This window comes from Patiria miniata, unplaced genomic scaffold (genome assembly GCF_015706575.1).
Source record: "Patiria miniata isolate m_02_andy unplaced genomic scaffold, ASM1570657v1 HiC_scaffold_3, whole genome shotgun sequence".
Lineage (NCBI taxonomy): Eukaryota > Metazoa > Echinodermata > Asteroidea > Valvatida > Asterinidae > Patiria > Patiria miniata.
The window spans coordinates 27610965-27628279 of record NW_024037069.1 but is presented as its reverse complement, the minus strand read 5'-3'; the positions used below and the strand labels follow the sequence as shown (position 1 = coordinate 27628279).

At 39.8% G+C, this 17315-nt stretch overlaps 1 protein-coding gene across 1 annotated transcript; it reads right to left on the bottom strand.

Annotated features, from left to right (window-relative positions):
• Positions 1 to 1240: 1240 nt before the first annotated feature.
• On the bottom strand, positions 1241 to 16321 carry LOC119736614 (tyrosine-protein kinase receptor Tie-1-like). Its single transcript, XM_038210629.1, has 13 exons — positions 16186 to 16321; positions 11027 to 11191; positions 5367 to 5810; positions 4379 to 4542; positions 3884 to 4169; positions 3573 to 3683; positions 3043 to 3209; positions 2582 to 2695; positions 2396 to 2466; positions 2245 to 2285; positions 1907 to 2003; positions 1519 to 1624; positions 1241 to 1318 (listed from the first exon to the last, which is right to left on the bottom strand). The coding sequence occupies exons 1-13, from the start codon at positions 16319 to 16321 to the stop codon at positions 1244 to 1246; spliced, it is 1977 nt and encodes a 658-aa protein (XP_038066557.1). The 3' UTR covers positions 1241 to 1243.
• Positions 16322 to 17315: the final 994 nt, after the last annotated feature.

The following is a 17315-nucleotide window of genomic DNA, read 5'->3' as shown; positions in this document are numbered from 1 at the left end:
AACCTAGACATTTAAAGACCTTGGAAGAAAACCTAATACCGTAAAAGTGTTATTATGAATAAAGCGCTATTGAACAAAGCGATGCAAATTATTATAATAACCGCTGCCACAAATCCATCACTCAAGCATTTTTGAAACTTTAAACAAATTACCAGTGATACAAAAATAGTACATGTACACAACATAATATTAACAAAGTCGAGTGACTGTCTGAAGCAGATGTAAATAACTCTGCCGCTACCTGTCAACAATTGTATCAAACTCTCCGTTTCCATAATTAATTGTACCTCATACATGTTTACAACCGATACAAGCATCACTATAAAATAACCTCTGCGTATTTGAGCTGATATGCTTCCACAACATTTAAGAACAAAATGAATATACAAAATTCAAACTCCAAATTATCTTCTTGTCAAGAAGCAATTTAAAATGCAACAAATTATGCTTTTAAAGCAGGCTTATTAACAAATTTAAAGCAGGCTTATCAACAAATTACAGTGATACAAAAATATTGCATTACATAATATAAATACATGAGTAACTGCCTAAAGCAGACGTATATACCTCTACCACTACCTGTCAAAAATATATAAAGCTCTCCACATCCAGGCTTATTAAAATCTAATGCAGGCTTATTAACAAATTACCAGTGTTACAAAAATATTACACATCATTATAATCTAAACAAGCATTAGTAAATACCTCTGCCGCAATCAGCCGCTACCTGTCAACAATTGTGTATAAATCTCCCCGTTTCCATAAGTATTGTACCTCATAAAGTTTTACAACCGATAAAAGTATGACAATAAAATGACATCTGCGTATACAAGCTGATATTCTTTTACAACATTTAAGCACAGACACCATAATACAAAATTCAAACTCCATATTAGTTTCTTGTCAAAAAGTAATTTGAAATGCGATAAAGTATACTGTAAAACCGGGCTTATCAAATATTTGCGTATATACGAATGGATATTTCAACATATAATTCTGTCACCTTTTGGTCAAACCACAATCCTATACCAAATTGAAACGGTCCCAATTATTCTCTTGTCGTGAAACAATTCTTACTTAAAACCCTGGCATTATTTAAAATGCAATAACATATACAGTTAAGTCAGTCTTACATAAAAGCTGGCATAAATTCTAGAGTAAAAAAATATCATATGAAAAGCATGCCCCCTCCGCTTGTGTCTGAGTTTTGTCCAAGCAGCTACGATGCTATATGTCTCTCCATTCAGTTGTCATCCAGCTCTGGGCGAATCATCAAGTACATGTAGTTGTCAGCTTTTGGCAGCAGTCGCATGTACGTCTACAAGGAGAGAATAATTTCACAATGGTATGCGTTTGAATCAGGTGTCACCTTTACTCCTGGACAGATTGCACCGAACAAAATTTTGCAGCACTGTCTTAAAAGAAAGTCTCGCAGTTTGTTATCTTATTTAAATACACTTACAAGTACATGATAAATCGTAGGGCCGATCAATTTACTGCTATCAATTCAACACTTACATGCTCATTTGGGTTGTCAACCATACTTGTCAGGCGAGTCACTAGTTTCTTGAAATCAGGTCGGTTGGCCGGGTCTTCCTGCCAGCACATCAACATCAGGGTGTAGCTGCAAAACATCATTTTTGGTTGTCATTTACATAGAACAGTGTATTACTGCATCTTTGCGTTTAATATTTTAAATTGTAGGAAAATAATACATGCACATGTGGGAGCGCCGTGAATATTGAAAAGGTACAAACCACATATCGATAGTATAAACTTAACAAGAAGACATAAGCTCAACAGCAGTTCGGAAATTGTGAATCGTAAATCTGAGATGAAAAGATAAGTAGGCATATCGACGGACAAATTTTTTTTAGACTTAAGCCTCTTAATGTTCACATCTTACATCTCATTATCACAGTTGATTGGTTTGGGCATCCGATATCCACTCTGCAACCTCGACAACAGGTCCTTAATGTTGATGTCTTCGTAAGGAGTTGCGCCTTACAACAAAATTATACAAATACATTACTCTTAGTGAAAGGATATAATACATAGGTATACTGCATAATTAAGAATGGGAGCACTTTGCACGTGCTTGAAATTTAAATGGAAATACGACAACTTCAGCGACAACAAAAAGTACTCCAGTCAGCATGTTCTTTTCGAACACATTATCCGAACAAATTGTACAAAAAAAATGAGCACATGAAAAATAATCATCGAAAGATCTAAATACATTACCCAGGGTGGCAATTTCCCACAGGAGGATTCCAAAGGACCATCTATAAAAAGAAATGAAGAAAATGACCAATGACACCCTCTCAATGATGTGTGACGTGTTTTCATTTCTGTACATTCTTTACATTTGATAAGTTATGTTTTGTATACTTACACGTCACTCTTTGATGTGTAAGTCTTGGAAGTCAACGACTCCAGAGACAGCCAGCGAGTAGGAACGCGAGTCTACAAAGGAGATATCAAAAAGGATGTTAAAATACTTCATGAAGTGGGGTTCAGTATGGCAGGTTTATGATTCATTTTGTCTTTATATAATTATGCAATAGCAGATGCTACTTACCCTTGACATCTGAACGTAGATATCTTCTACACGCGACAACCCAAAACCAGAAACCTTGGCAACCAGTTGACTGTCAAGGAGGATGTTTCTTGCCGCCAAATCACGATGAATCACCTGCAAAAGGTTCACGTGTTTTAGGAATAATCTTCTTTCTTTATAACTTTTGAAGTATACTAAATTTGATGTCGGCGACCTCGTAAGTTTGATCTGTGTTCAAGCACACCCTTTGTCATCCGTTCTTTGCACTGCAGTCGTGTTTTTAGGTGTGTGATTTTTTTCAACAGGGTTTATAAGCATGAGCAAACCTCTTGTGCATACACTGTTACTGAATTAAGATAAAAACAACCAGCTTAAATTATCGGCATAAATCGATCTGTAGCCGAGCATTTATAAATTATCCTTGGTTTTGTTAACAGTTTAATGTTTTAACTTAGCCTCCACAAACAAGGACGTATACCTACCCCCACTTCAGACAGGTGATGCATTGCTTTAGCAACATCCAAAGCAAACTGAATCAGCTTCTCAGAAGACAGAGTTGACTGATCATCGTCCCCCAGGGATCGGGCATTTCTCAGGTAGGTGCGCAGATCACCATTGGGCATGAACTCCAAAGCCACGTACAGAATGTCTGGTAAAAGGAAATGTACATGAAATAGTCTGCATAATATGTGGCGGTTTCAGGAGACTGTTTTTTTCTTCAGAAAATGCTCCAATTCACTTAGTTCATTCACTTGGAGTTAAATTATTGGTGTTTTTTTTTTTTAAATATTGCCAGATGTATGATCTCTAGTAACACAAAGATGAAGTATGAAAAATATGCTATTAAAAAGGTAAACGTCTGTCAATGACTCCACCGGTTTGCCTTCGAAATGCATTTTGCTGAAACGATTATTACAAATGGTCAAACCATTCTTCGCAACCACATGATCACAAATCGACGCAACAATCAGTAAATGAAAACCAGCTATTTCACTGCATGTATTTCACTCACCTTCGTGTTGACAAGCACCAAGAATACTGACCACGTTCGAATGCCGTCCAACTTTGGTCAGAGTTTGAAATTCCTTCATGAAGTTCTGCCGGTCATTTTCGGACGCGTTTGCTGTGATGAATTATTGAATGAAGTAAAACGAAACATTGTTAGTCTTTGTTGCTATTCATGAACTCGGAATTTGAATGAAAAACGGATATTATTTAATTTATTGAGTATATCTCATTGACTCTATTACTGATCATATCAGATAAGGTTCGAAGTTCAAACGTTTACAGTTATTGCATGCAGATGGTGCATATTCGACGTACCCTTTAGTGTCTTTATAGCCGCCTTGGAAATTTCTCCTCCAACCTTCACTGCTCCGTCGCGAACTTCTCCAAAGTTTCCCTTGCCTAAGATGTTATCGCCGGTGATCATATTCTTAAATGGAACACTCCATCCCTGTGCCCAAGATGGTAGGCCTACATCCTCCAAGGTTGGTGGTGAAATATTAACACCCACTACTTCATACGATGTTGGGCGATCCTGACCAACCCTCTCATAGTCTGATACCCCGGTGTCATTGTCTGGAGATATTTGATTTTCATACGCGGTCTACGAACAGCAAAAACACACATTATATCGACACCCAATTAGCAAAAACCAGGCATCATATACAAAAAATTGGAACCTCGATACTCTAAAACTAAAAAGATGGTATAGTTTGTAGTGTTAATGGGAAGATGCTGTTCAGTGACAAGGGGAGACATAGTGCAAGTCATGTCTCAGTCAAAGTTTTGACACATCTAATTAATAACACTCACCATTTCCTGTCCTCCTGCTGGTGGCGTCTTTGCTTGTTGTCTTCTACTTCTTCGACGACGCTGAAAGTAAATGTATAGGACCGCAGCAACGGCAATCATGACGATAACGACGACGACAATGATAGCGATCAGAATTGCTGGGGTGGGTTGTGGAGTAGCTGCCGCTGATAGAAAAAAGGAACACAACATTAATGTCAAAGTTCCATTTGTTGACGACAAGAGTGGACAGGAGCCTTATCTCGAGTCTGCTCTTGAGATTTGAGAAAATAGGTGAAAATAGGTGCACAATATATATTACTTTATAGTGTCCAAATGCCCCCTTTTCACGACTATCCTTTTTGGGGGGGGGGGGGGGGGTTAGGCCGTGCGCATGTGACGTTACCCTCTAACATTTGCTACTACCACTTCCCTTGGGGGGGGGGGGCTAAACAAAAGTTTCGGGGGGAGGCGGTGCTAAAGCCCCACAATTTAGTTCCCCCTAGAACCGCGCCTGATGAAAAGAATAGAAAAGAAAATCTTGCATTTCCATTTAAAAGTATCCCTCAGTTGACCGTAAGTCTTAAGAAGAACGTGACTCTTTGCATTCTCATTGCACATTGGCGATGTAAAAAAATCGCAAAATACAATCCCTAGCAATGTACAACAGAGAATAGTAACGTTGCATCAAATCGCTCGCTTGTAATGCTCCATTTGACACATTTTCGTCACGACAAAAATATCAAAATTATGAAAAACTTTCTTTAGAAATTAATCAGTCAGTTCAGTAATTAAACTGCGCCTGCGCATATTATGCGTGAAAATTATATTTAAACTTCAGGTTTAAATATATCTCTACCAGCTTTTTGCGTGAAAAACTATATCGAAGTCAAAATCGTTGTGTATTGATGTGCGCATTTACAGTTTAAATACAAAACTTTTAGCTCATTATTTCCAATGAAATGAAGCATTATGCACTGGCTTAAAATAAAATGTAAACCCTACTGCTCACTTGAAATTCCTGTAACAACTACCGGAGCAGTGCTTGCAGGTAAGGTGGGGATGGATGGTGCTGGAACTGTTGTTGATTCTGCCACGGTAGCACCTTCAGTAGCAGTAGCTGGAGGAGGCATTGTTAGAGGATAAATCAACTGTGATGCGGGACTTAAAGATCCTTGGTCTCCTGGTCCATCTCTTACAGTAGCCACGCTGAACTGGTATTGAGTGCTTGGTTCCAGCGGTTGGACTACAAGGCTATATGCAGCCTTGGACTGGTCTGTGACTGATATCTCACCACCTACAGACCATGCAATAGATGCATACTTGTAGTAAACGATGTATCTGATGATTGGTCCATCCCCAGAGTCCTGGTTGTGTGGGTCCCATGCCTGCCAGTTGACAGTCACTGATTCTGGCCCAGCAACGACTGCAGGAGGCTGGCTTAGATATGGGAGAACTGTAACACAACCACAAAGACAAGTAACTTAAATGACAATTTTTTTTCTACACGTACATGTATAAGTATACTCCGATCACTCTATGTAAATTAAGTTGAGGGATTTTGAACCGAGTCGGATGTGAACCTGCGACCTCCCAAACATCACTCTACAAATCGGGCTACACTTTGTTGGCACTAATATACAATATATGGCTTATAAGAGGCTATCTGTGACAAAGTCAGTAATCATAACCCATCAGAAAAAAGAAAAACAAATGTTCTGATATGGTAGGTATGTTCAAAGTGGAGAATGTTTCTGGGCCCTGAGGTGTTTCGATACAATTAATTCATGCATCATTCTGCTCTTTTGGCGCCAGTAACAACCCTTTTCTTAACCAACCTAATACTGTATGTTAGATGCATCGGCTCAATAAATAAAATCATAAATTTAATGACATTCTTTGATAGGCTACACAGTGTGAAAATCAAAGCATGTGCAAGTGATTTTTCTGTGCAATTGGTCTTATACTACAACAATTGATGCACTTAGCACGTTTCTATTAGCAAATTTAGGACGGCACAATTTACAAACAAAAAATGATCCTTAAGCTTACGCATTACCAAAAAGGAACACAATCAGAGTTGACGGTACACTTTGACCGTTATGAGTTAGACGGCAGGTGACCATCTGGTTGTTAATCAGTCCAGATGCTGTGAACGTGTTGTTGAGCACCATGCCTTCAGTCGCAGTCCCTGTTCGTGGGAACGATGAGCTTCCGGCTACCACGAAAATTGAGTCTGCCGAAAGAACGTCTCCTGACGTAGCTGCACAACTGAATGTCGCATCTTGGCCTTGATTTGGCATCGTCAACATTTGAAATTCAATGATACCTTTTTATAGAAAAAAAAACCACTTTATAATTATTCTGAATCAGCTTAAGGCCCCCCCCCCCAAAAAAAAAAATAGTCGGTCTCTGGTCAGACCGAAGTTCCGGAATTGATGCGGCGACGCGTTTTTTTTTTTGGTGGCTTTTTTTTTTCAAGCTTGAATTGTACAGACAAGGTGGGTACTATTTTGCTTTTTTGTGTCCTCATTATACATTGGTGTCCTCCATAATTTGCCTTGGTGCCCTTTATCATTTGCCTTGGTGCAATTTCCCCATTCCTTGGTGCTCCTTGGTACAAACATTTGAGGAGGCAATAGAGGCAATAGAGGGCGCTGTTGTAGCTTCCGTGTTAATTTGAAGAAAAAAAAGGTTGACGTGCATGATTAAAATCGACGGGCGCGCTGACGAGAGACCGAGTATTATTTTTTTTTTGGCCTAATCCTAATTGCTTTAAATCTACATCCAAAACATAAGTATATGGTACCCTGGTGAATTGTGGATTGTATACTCCAACTAGTTCGTTTTAATACGGGGCTTGACGCCACATGTTGCTAAAATGTATCAGATTGATTTCCTGCAAATTGTCAATTTTGCAAAGCGCGAAATTTTGCAAAGCCCGAAAGCGCATATTGCCTGGTCAGTATAGTTACTAAAACAAACACTTGTTATGGTCTGGTGACTGAATACTGCTAAACGAATTCAATAAGACAAAATGAACAGTAATTTTGCACATTCAGCTGTGAGTTGAACATAAGTCCAAGAACATGACGCGTTTGTTAGGGAGCTTCCTGAATCCGCTAAGTCCAAAGTTGCGCATTAATTCAGTGAAATACTCCCACAAAATCGAGATATCTATAGCCCCATGTAAATGAAACAAGTGTGAGTGCACAATAAGCTCTTGCCATGTTGCAAGAAGTTTTGCATGAAAGTCTTGCAGGAAAACGATCAAACTGATCCCTGTCAGAGCTGAAAATTGTGATGCCGAAGAATGCAGCGCCGACGGCACTTATGGAACACCATACTTTTAGTCAATTCTCCCATGCCTCCCAAAAAGTGGCACATGAAAGTACACAGGGCCCGAGGACAGAGCTAAGGTGATTCATAATGCACAGGTGCTTTCCAAGGTATGTTAGGGAACTAACAAAAAAGCCCCCTAGCCTCTTAAAGTTATGGCTCGCGCATACCACGTGACCATTACCACACATTATCTTACCTCTAAAATTCATAGACAATGTCACAAATAGTTACAACCTATGTTGGTCCAGTTTTTAATGTATTTTGTTTGCTTTTTATAACAGTTACAATTTAGTTCTTACAGTTTTATAGGTGCGTTACGGGGGTTCGTTTTTGGTCAATTTTTTTGGGGGACCGACCGACCGACACCCAAATGACTTGTAGAAGCTCTGTTGCCAGAGCTTAAAATAGTGAGGGCCCACAGTACTTTATGGACTCCGTGCACAGCAGATGACACTTTGTGACCCCTTTCAAAAGCCCTAGTGGGAGGGACACCACAGGAGCTGGTTTGGGCAAACGCACGACTGATTTTTTGGGGTTGAATGTTCACAAACTGGGAACATCTTTGTGTCAGGCGCAATCGACAATTTGTTCGAATGTCACTCCCAGTGGCCTCCCCCAACACTCCCGGTTCGACTGTTGAGGGGTACTTGTGTACTGAGCCCACATAGGCCCCGCGTACATCAAAACAGGAGCATATTTTTTTAAATTATATATTCAGGGTTGAAACGATTTCTTAAGTATGAATGGTATTTGAAATTCTCTTAGCTTGACGTGCCTTATTGTGTATTAAAATGCCCAGTATTATCAAGAAGGTTGTCTGTGACATATGCAACATATTCACTTTCGGGTGGCAAGGTGTGGCTCACAAATTGAAACTGTACGATTTTACTGACTTGGCATGATCATTACTGAGCCAGTCATTGTCCAAATTATAAAGGTTAATACACTGCATATATTGAAGTAACTAAAATCTTTGTTTCTGTGGCAGAATTTTGAGTTTACCCTGATGTACCAATAAAATTAAGAAAACAGATTTTACATAATAATTTGTGGTGCTACACATGCATGTTGGTGACTAATATGAAATCATGCATCAACGGCCATTGTTAAAGATATGATTATCCTTGTCTACATAATTTAAAATATTTATAACATTGCTCGGCAGTGCAAAGTTTAGTTGAATGGATCATGAATACAGTGCATAACTATATCAGCTGTTGGACACCTACTGAACATAACCATGGGCGTCGCCAGGAATGTTTGTCTAGAAGGGGGCAAAGCACATTATTTCCGAAAATCCTTATACGCTCTCAAGCATAGTCTCAATTTATCAATTTTTTCGAGGGTGGGCGGGGGACATGTGCCCACCCACCATGTTGTCAAATGCCCATTAAATTAACAGCAATATGACTTTGCCCCTCATATTTTTGTTTTTGTTGTTGCTTTCCAGGGGTTTGGAGGGCAAACGCCCCACTTGCGCCCACCCCTCGCGACGCCCATGGAAATGATTCTTTTCTTACAAGTTCTAGTATACAAATATTGAATGCTTCGAGTGGTGTAGTAAAACTAACCTCCCGAGTTGATCCATGGACATTCTATTTTCCCGAGGCGAAGACAAGGGAAAATAGAATGATCCATGGATCACAGAGGGAGGCTAGTTTTACTTTACCACGAGATAAAGCATTCAATATTTGTTTAATAACACTTCACCCACATATTCTGCTTGATTTTAATATTTTAGATTATTTAAATCTGAACATAGCTGAAATAAACCTCAATTTCAATACAAAATTGGTGGAAAATGTATTTCTCTCTTAAAAACTACCCCTTCACGAAATGTTTGAACCCAAGTCTACGCACGCGCTACGCACAACGCGCAACGCGCACACAAGCATGCATTTGCACACAAATACCGCGCCGTGGAAATAGTACTTTGGTTGCTAATGGTATAGTACTTTGGTTGCTATGCGCATAGTATACAAATATTGAGTGGCTCAGCGTGGAATGGGAGGAATATTATCGCAAGGTAAAATCTGGACTTTTCCATTTCACGAGGCGAAGCCGAGTGAACTGGAAAAGTCCAGAATTTACCGAGCGATAATATTCCTCCCATTTCACAATTTAAAGCCACTCAATATTTGTTTTATATAACTGACATATAGATCCTTGTCATTTGATATATTTGAACTTTTTTTTCCAATACAAAACTAGAGGAAAATGCATTTCTCTCTTCCAAACCACCCCTTCACGAAAATGTTTGAACCCAACGCTGTAGCGCTGGCTCTTTGGAACAATAGACCGCTTGCAGGCGCGTTCGATAATCGACGCGCGAAGTCGCGCGACGCCATGTTTTGGGACAAGCGTATATCTATCCATGCACATTTTGTCCCACAACATGGCGTTTGCACCTTCGCGCGTTAATTATCGATCGCGTCTGCAAGCGGTCTATACGCGCTACGCGCAACGCGCACACCAGCAGCATGCATTTGCACACAAATGGCGCATCGTGATCCTAACTGTTGAATAGTATACAAATATTGAATGCTTCGAGTGGTGTAGTAAAACTAGCCTCCCGAGGTGATCCATGGACCATTCTATTTTCCCGAGGCGAAGCCGAGGGAAAATAGAATGGTCCATGGATCACCGAGGGAGGCTAGTTTTACTTCACCACGAGATAAAGCATTCAATATTTGTTTTATAACACTTCTCCCACAGATTCGGCTTGATTTTAGTATTTTACATTATTTAAATCTGAACACAGTTGAAATAAACTTCAATTTCAATACAAAATTGGTGGAAAATGTATTTCTCTCTTAAAAACTAACCCTTCACGAAATGTTTGAACCCAAGTCTGCAGCGCGCTCTCTTTGGAATAATACGCGCTACGCACAACGCGCAACGCGCACACCAGCATGCATTTGCACACAAATACCGCGCCGTGGAAATAGTACTTTGGTTGCTAATGGTATAGTACTTTGGTTGCTATGCGCATAGTACTTTTGGCCGTGCACAGAAAGATAGCAAAATTAGAAAGTAACATGTGACTCGCTCTCGGCCAATCAAGACACAGAATCTGTGGGTGAGGTGTTATAATATTTCCCATTCCCCATGGGCGGATAGTACTTTTTGAGGCTCGGCATGAATGGGAGCAATAACGAATATCACGTGATGTGAGTTCCACCAATCAAATGACAAGGATCTGTATGTCGGTTATATAATACTTTTTGGCCGTGCACAGAAAGATAGCAAAATTAGAAAGTCACATGTGACTCGCTCTCGGCCAATCAAGACACAGAATATGTGGGTGAGGTGTTATAAGATCAATTGTACCTGTCTGACAGTTGTTGGTGTTCCTATCTGACTTGAATCCATCAGCACAGACTCCATTCGATCCATTGCAGTAACCACTGTCTCTCTCGCAGGCAGCGTTGTTAGAACAGTGGCAATCACTAGAACAATCCAGTCCAAATTTGCCAGTTGTACATGCACCTGACACTGTACAGGTAAAAGAACGGAAAAGAATGGCATGGACATCACCCCCTATTTCTTCATAGCCTGTTTTCTTTGTGTATTATAGTCGACGGGCTCGATGTTGTGCAAAAAAGAACGTATGTTCACGACCATTATGTCCGTTTGGTCGATTACCTCAAACAACAGATTTTGACGAGCAATGGCCGATTATGTCCGACTCATTATGTCCAACGGCCGGATATGTCCGACCCATTGTGTCCTACGGCCGATTATGTCCGACTCATTGTGTCCGACGTCCGATTATGTCCGACCCATTGTGTCCAACAGCGATTATGTCCGACCCATTGTGTCCGACGGCCGATTATGGCCGACCCATTATGGCCGACGGCGATTATGTCCGACCAATTGTGTCCGACGGCCGATTATGTCCGACCCATTGTGTCCGACGGCCGATTATGTCCAACCGAATATGTCCGACCCATTGTCCGACGGCCGATTATGCCCGACCCATTGTGTACGACAGCCGATTATGTCCAACCCATTGTGTCCGACGGCCGATTATGTCCGACCCATTGTGTCCGACGATGGGATACGTCCGACCTATTGTATTTAGATGGTCGATTACGCCGGATTCATTCGGTTGTGTACTGACATTATTAAATTATCTTTGGATTGTAACTTGAGTGCGCGCGGAAAATAGCCATGAAAATTCTGAAAATGTCCCCTTGGTGCTAATTCGGGCGATTCACAATGCAGTAAGCTACCAATAGTTTGCCACGGAGAATTCATTTTTCTCAACCTTGTGGGAAATGGTCGACAAATTCGCAGCTCGGGACATTTGAAATTGTTAGTTTTATTATGTTTGCCCTTTTCTTTTCTTTTTATCAATATGGTGTTCTTTTGTACACTTGGATTTGGATGGTTCAAATTGCATAATTTTGATCCAAGTGGAGTGATGGGATAACTGAATTGTTTCCCATGTTGCTTTGGAAGAACTTTGAAGTCTGGCAGATTGGTGCACATTATGATTAGATTGTTCATAAAAGCATGGAATTTGGCATTTGAAAAACTAAAGGTAGAAAAGTAATTTCTAAATTTACAAAATGGCTGCCATTGTTTGCTATTATACCTATATATTTTTTCAGTACAAATCTGCAATGGCCCTATAACCAAATATCTTTCTCAAGACATACGCTGACTGGGTGCCAAATTCTCTGCTTTTATCATCAAATGAACAATTCCATCACTGTTAAAATGTTCACAGTTTAATATTAAAGTGTTTTCACGTTTCTGAGTTTCATTTTAAAACTTCAATCTCTTGTTATTTACATGATTAATATGTAGTTCTTGTTATGTAGTTAAAACTCATAATTTAGTTAAAATTATTTAAAAAGCCTTTTAATACTTATTGTAGTTGGCTATCGCCCTTGATTTATCACTATCAATATCGTTATCATCAACATCGACATTATCATCGCTGTATCATGTACTGGTTAGATATTTACTCAAAACATAAATCAAGCGATTAACAAAATGTATACGGTTTAACAGAAAAGCCGATACAAAATTACCGTTAACGTTGGCAGAGAAAAATCAAAGAAAATCCAATGAAATTGACAATTAAAGCCAAATCAAATTAAGCAAAATCAAATTAAGTGCATATCATGACTGTGGTTTTATTTATAAACCAACTCCTTTCACTTAATAATATTTTAAGTACTGATAAGTACTGATTAAACCAGATGTAAAATACAAGAAATAGTGGAGGATTTGTATATTTATTCTTAATCTTATTGGCAAGGATTAAAAAGCCGATTTAATTAAAATTGTGTCGATTGCGTTGAATTATTACTTTTATCAATATTCAAAATATTACGGAGCCCCTAAAGGGACATCCAAAATTATTTTTTTTATCTAGTGCGCACGACATAATATCTCGTGCGCACGACATATATCTCGTGCGCACGACATAATTATCTCGTGCATAAGTATCTCTGGAGACCTTTTCGAACGATTTTTTCCACGACTTTTAGGTCAGCTTTACCAGTGACCAGTATTGACGTTTTGGGCATCAATAACGGCGATTTTTTTTTCACAGACATGCAGTTTAGAATTTCTTTAATGACTAACTAAAGAAAAATTTGTGCATAAGCTTTCGTAGCAACAACTACTTCATCAGATGCAATGAAGAAAAAATACTGGTAAAGCTGATCTAAAAGTCGTGAAAAAATCGTTCGAAAAGGTCTCCAAATCCATTTTAACCAATTCTGAGCATTTTGGATGCAATTGGGCTCGAAAGTGGCGCTATTTTGCCATGTTGTGGAGGGATCGTTTTTCAAGATGGCTACTTTTCCGCTTTGGGGAAAATAGGGGACGTCTTCTTTGGGTTAGAATATCTCGAAAAGTCACCGGTCAACCCACCAAAAAATGAACAGAAAATGAAAGATGACATGTTCATCATCATTTTTCTGTGCAGCCTATATACGTGTGAGAGTTCCGAGTATTTTTATAAGAATTTTGAAGTATGGGCATTTAGCATTGGTGTCTATGGTAATTTTAATACAAGGTTGCACCCTCAAAATGATTTCTAGTCCATTTTGACCCCACGTGCCAAATTCCATGCTTTTAAAACAAAGTACACGAATTGGGCCAAAAAAATGGACCTAGCTCCACTATAAACACACCCATCGCAGTCTGCTTGGGCATGGCGAGGAGAATCAACAAAAGACAACCAAAAGCAGCCGGAGAAAGATCTGACCAGTCCTGTAATTTGAAAAAAAACGTAAAAATGAGGCAAAGAAAATAACTGCTGAAGGCTAAAAAGCTGTCAATCATTGAACTGATTGCTCTGGGCAGGGGCTTTAACTTTATTCCCACCCTTAGAGACCTTCAAAGTCGACCATCCTTCGCTACTTCCCACTCATTCTTCATAATGAGACTTCGTTGAAAATGGGAGGGAGAGTAAGACTGTCCGACTCGCATCCATTCAAACTGCTGATGCCGATAACAAATCCTCATTTCCTTCCCCTTTAAATCAATTTTAATTCACGTCGGCAATTTTCTTGTTATTGTCCACCAATTCCCTGATTTTTGCCAGCACGTACCGGTTCTTTTTTGCATAAAACACTTCTCTCTCAGAAAAAGGCAAAACTTGACAAAATTAATCACCGGTGGCGCCCCCCTAAAAAAACATCCCCGTCCTTTAACTGATATGACTTGCAATGTATAGCGTAAAGCGCCTGACACGCTGCTTTCGTTACACACAAACTCGTCCGCTGCACGTGCAGCAAGCTCCGTTAATACTTATAATTATCTCGTGCGCACGAGATAATTATCTCGTGCACACGAGATATATGTAGTGCGCACGTGATAATTATCTCGTGCGCACGAGATATTATGTCGTGCGCACGAGATAATTATGTCGTGCGCACGAGATTTATGTCGGCGCACGAGATATATGTCGTGCGCACGAGATATTATGTCGTGCGCAAGAGATAAAAAAAAATAATTTTGGATGTCCTTTTAGGGGCTCCGTAAAATACAGTTTACTACTGTTATCATTATTCAGTATACCCAAAGTCGTCAATGGCTTCAATATTTTTAGTGGGGCTGTCCACGTTATTTTTTTGGTCATAAGGTTGCCCCGAAGTAGCTACCAGAAGGGCAAAAATAGCCAAACGATCATCGTGTACCTACACATTTTCGCCACTATAGTTTCCCTTCATCTCAGTATATTCCGTAACGAAACCACACTCCTGATATAAGCCCACATCCATAAAAAAAATGTAAACGCACAACCTTACAATACGTGATTTTTTTTGTATTATATCTTTCTTATCTCCCAAGATTATCTCTAATTTTAGGCCCCTCACTTTGAAAATTGTGCCCTTCCGTTTAAACAAAAAATCGGCAGATCTTTACCATTGTTATGCACTATTGAAGCGATAAATTGATTACATTCATCAATACTTGTTTTCCTGTGAGAAACAAAATTCCCAAAACCACATTTCCAAACTACAAAAGAAAAATGCCCTAAATTGCTTTAAAAAACCTATTTAAGGGAACGAAATTAAACAAATAATGAATGAAAAGAAAAGCAATGACAGTTCACGTAGTATCCACTAGACTGCATCATTGACTTCTTCCACTGAGTTGTTTTATACATTATATTAATGCATGTACATGTATTGCCCCATACGCGGCAATCATTCATGTAGGACCGACTTTGCGGTATAGAAAAAGCTCGCCTCTGGTCAATGCAGTCCTCGGCACGCCCTGGAGAGAGGGCGCCCTCATTCGAGCGGTACTTCACTGGATTTTTTTTTCACTTTTACACATCGCCCTTATAACATTAACAGGGTCCTGATTCCGATAAGTGTTGCAATTGCACTCAGTGTGCCAATTGCACTCTATGAAGAGATGCCATCATAGAGTGCAAAACATAATGACATTGAAAAGTCACTGGTGAGAGATTAAAGCCCAAAATAGAGGATGAAATAAATCAGATTTCATAGGACGCCAAAATACTATGACAACAAACTTTCAGAGTCTACCGGACAAAATTGGGTCAGAGAAAATCGGATTCCTGGTATCCAATTCTGTTCAAGTCCAATCTCACTATTTATGAGGTGAGTGCTTCTATTAAAATACGAAGGAAGAATAACTTCGCGGATACGGGGATACAGGGTGGCACACGCGTGTGGTTTTGGGGAAAAACGTCCAAGTCCAAAGTAGGTGCCGGGAAGTGGATACGCGGCTACGGGGATACGGGGTGGCACACGCGTGTGGTTTTGGTTGAGCATCCAAGCGTGACTCCGTATCTGCGTATACGGATACGAGGTGGGATACGTGAGTGGCGGGGTATTCTGCAATTGTGCCAGATTCTGGAAGTAAGAAACATTTCCAATGTTGTACCGACACGACGACAGTCACACAGTGTCTTGAGAAAAATCAAAATCTCCGACACCTTTACAATGGCCTACTGAGACATTTGGTAAATAATGCCTTGTTAAACTTGCCTGTTACCACGTTACCGCTGAATACCACGAACAGGGTAATCAGAAGCGAGCGAGTAAAATACTCCGTAGCAAGATGTCCACGAACCCGGAAATTAGCGGGCATCAAATTCCCCGATGTACACGCCGACTGCGCCATTGCGCCCATGTCCACAGGCACGGGTTGATAACTTCCGCAACTTGTTTCCGAGAGGTTTGGAAGAAGATAATAACAGCGTTTGTGTCACTTAACTCCGAAATAGTTTCGTGAAACGGAACCTGGCTGTAACTCACATCCTACAATTTGAACAGAAAACATTTACAATTTCCAAAACATTAGAAAGGAACAACTGCAATTGCAGTCGAAATGCTCAACACGTCAACTTGCTATCGTGGTCACTGATGCGTGACCGTCATTCAAGACTGGTGCACGAAACTTTGTCGTCACACACTATGCGGAAACGAGACAGGTGCAAGACTTATCATAACTTTAGCCGTATTCAAGGAAACTTGTATTTTTTTTTGTCTACGGCTTAGGATTCTCACAATACGGAAGACACGACAAGAAACGAAGCCGTAGCCATGAATTACGCGATTCGTGTATGGCTTACTTTCCCTTGCGAAGTTGCGAGGCCATTCACTTGGAGGCTAGCCGTTTATGGGACCGGGTTAGGTCAACGCAAAACACTTTTATGTGCCCCCCTATTTTTTTTGGTTGCATTATCATTACTATAATGTATCTGACGCAACCCCAATAAAGAGCAACAAGTCAAATCGATTTCAACTTTGCTTCTAAAGGTATTTACTACCCCAGTTGACACTACATGTATATACGAAGAGATCAAAATGGCTTTGCTCAAGCAGACCACATTTCACTTTGGCAAAAACTTAAACACAAATTAAAAGTAAATTGACCTAGGTCATTCTAGGCACGCATTTAATAAAAAAAAAATTCCACCGACGATCGGCCCCTACCATTTAGCCAAAGTTGATCCTTTGATTTTAAAACGATCCTTAAAAGAAGGAAAAAAAAGCGAACGAGTAAAAACAAAATTGTTAAAGTTTGTGTACATGTATACGTGCTTTTTGGTTAGGAACCTTGAATTGAATTGATAATTTTCTAGCATTACATTAGTTATGAGCTTTCCAATGAG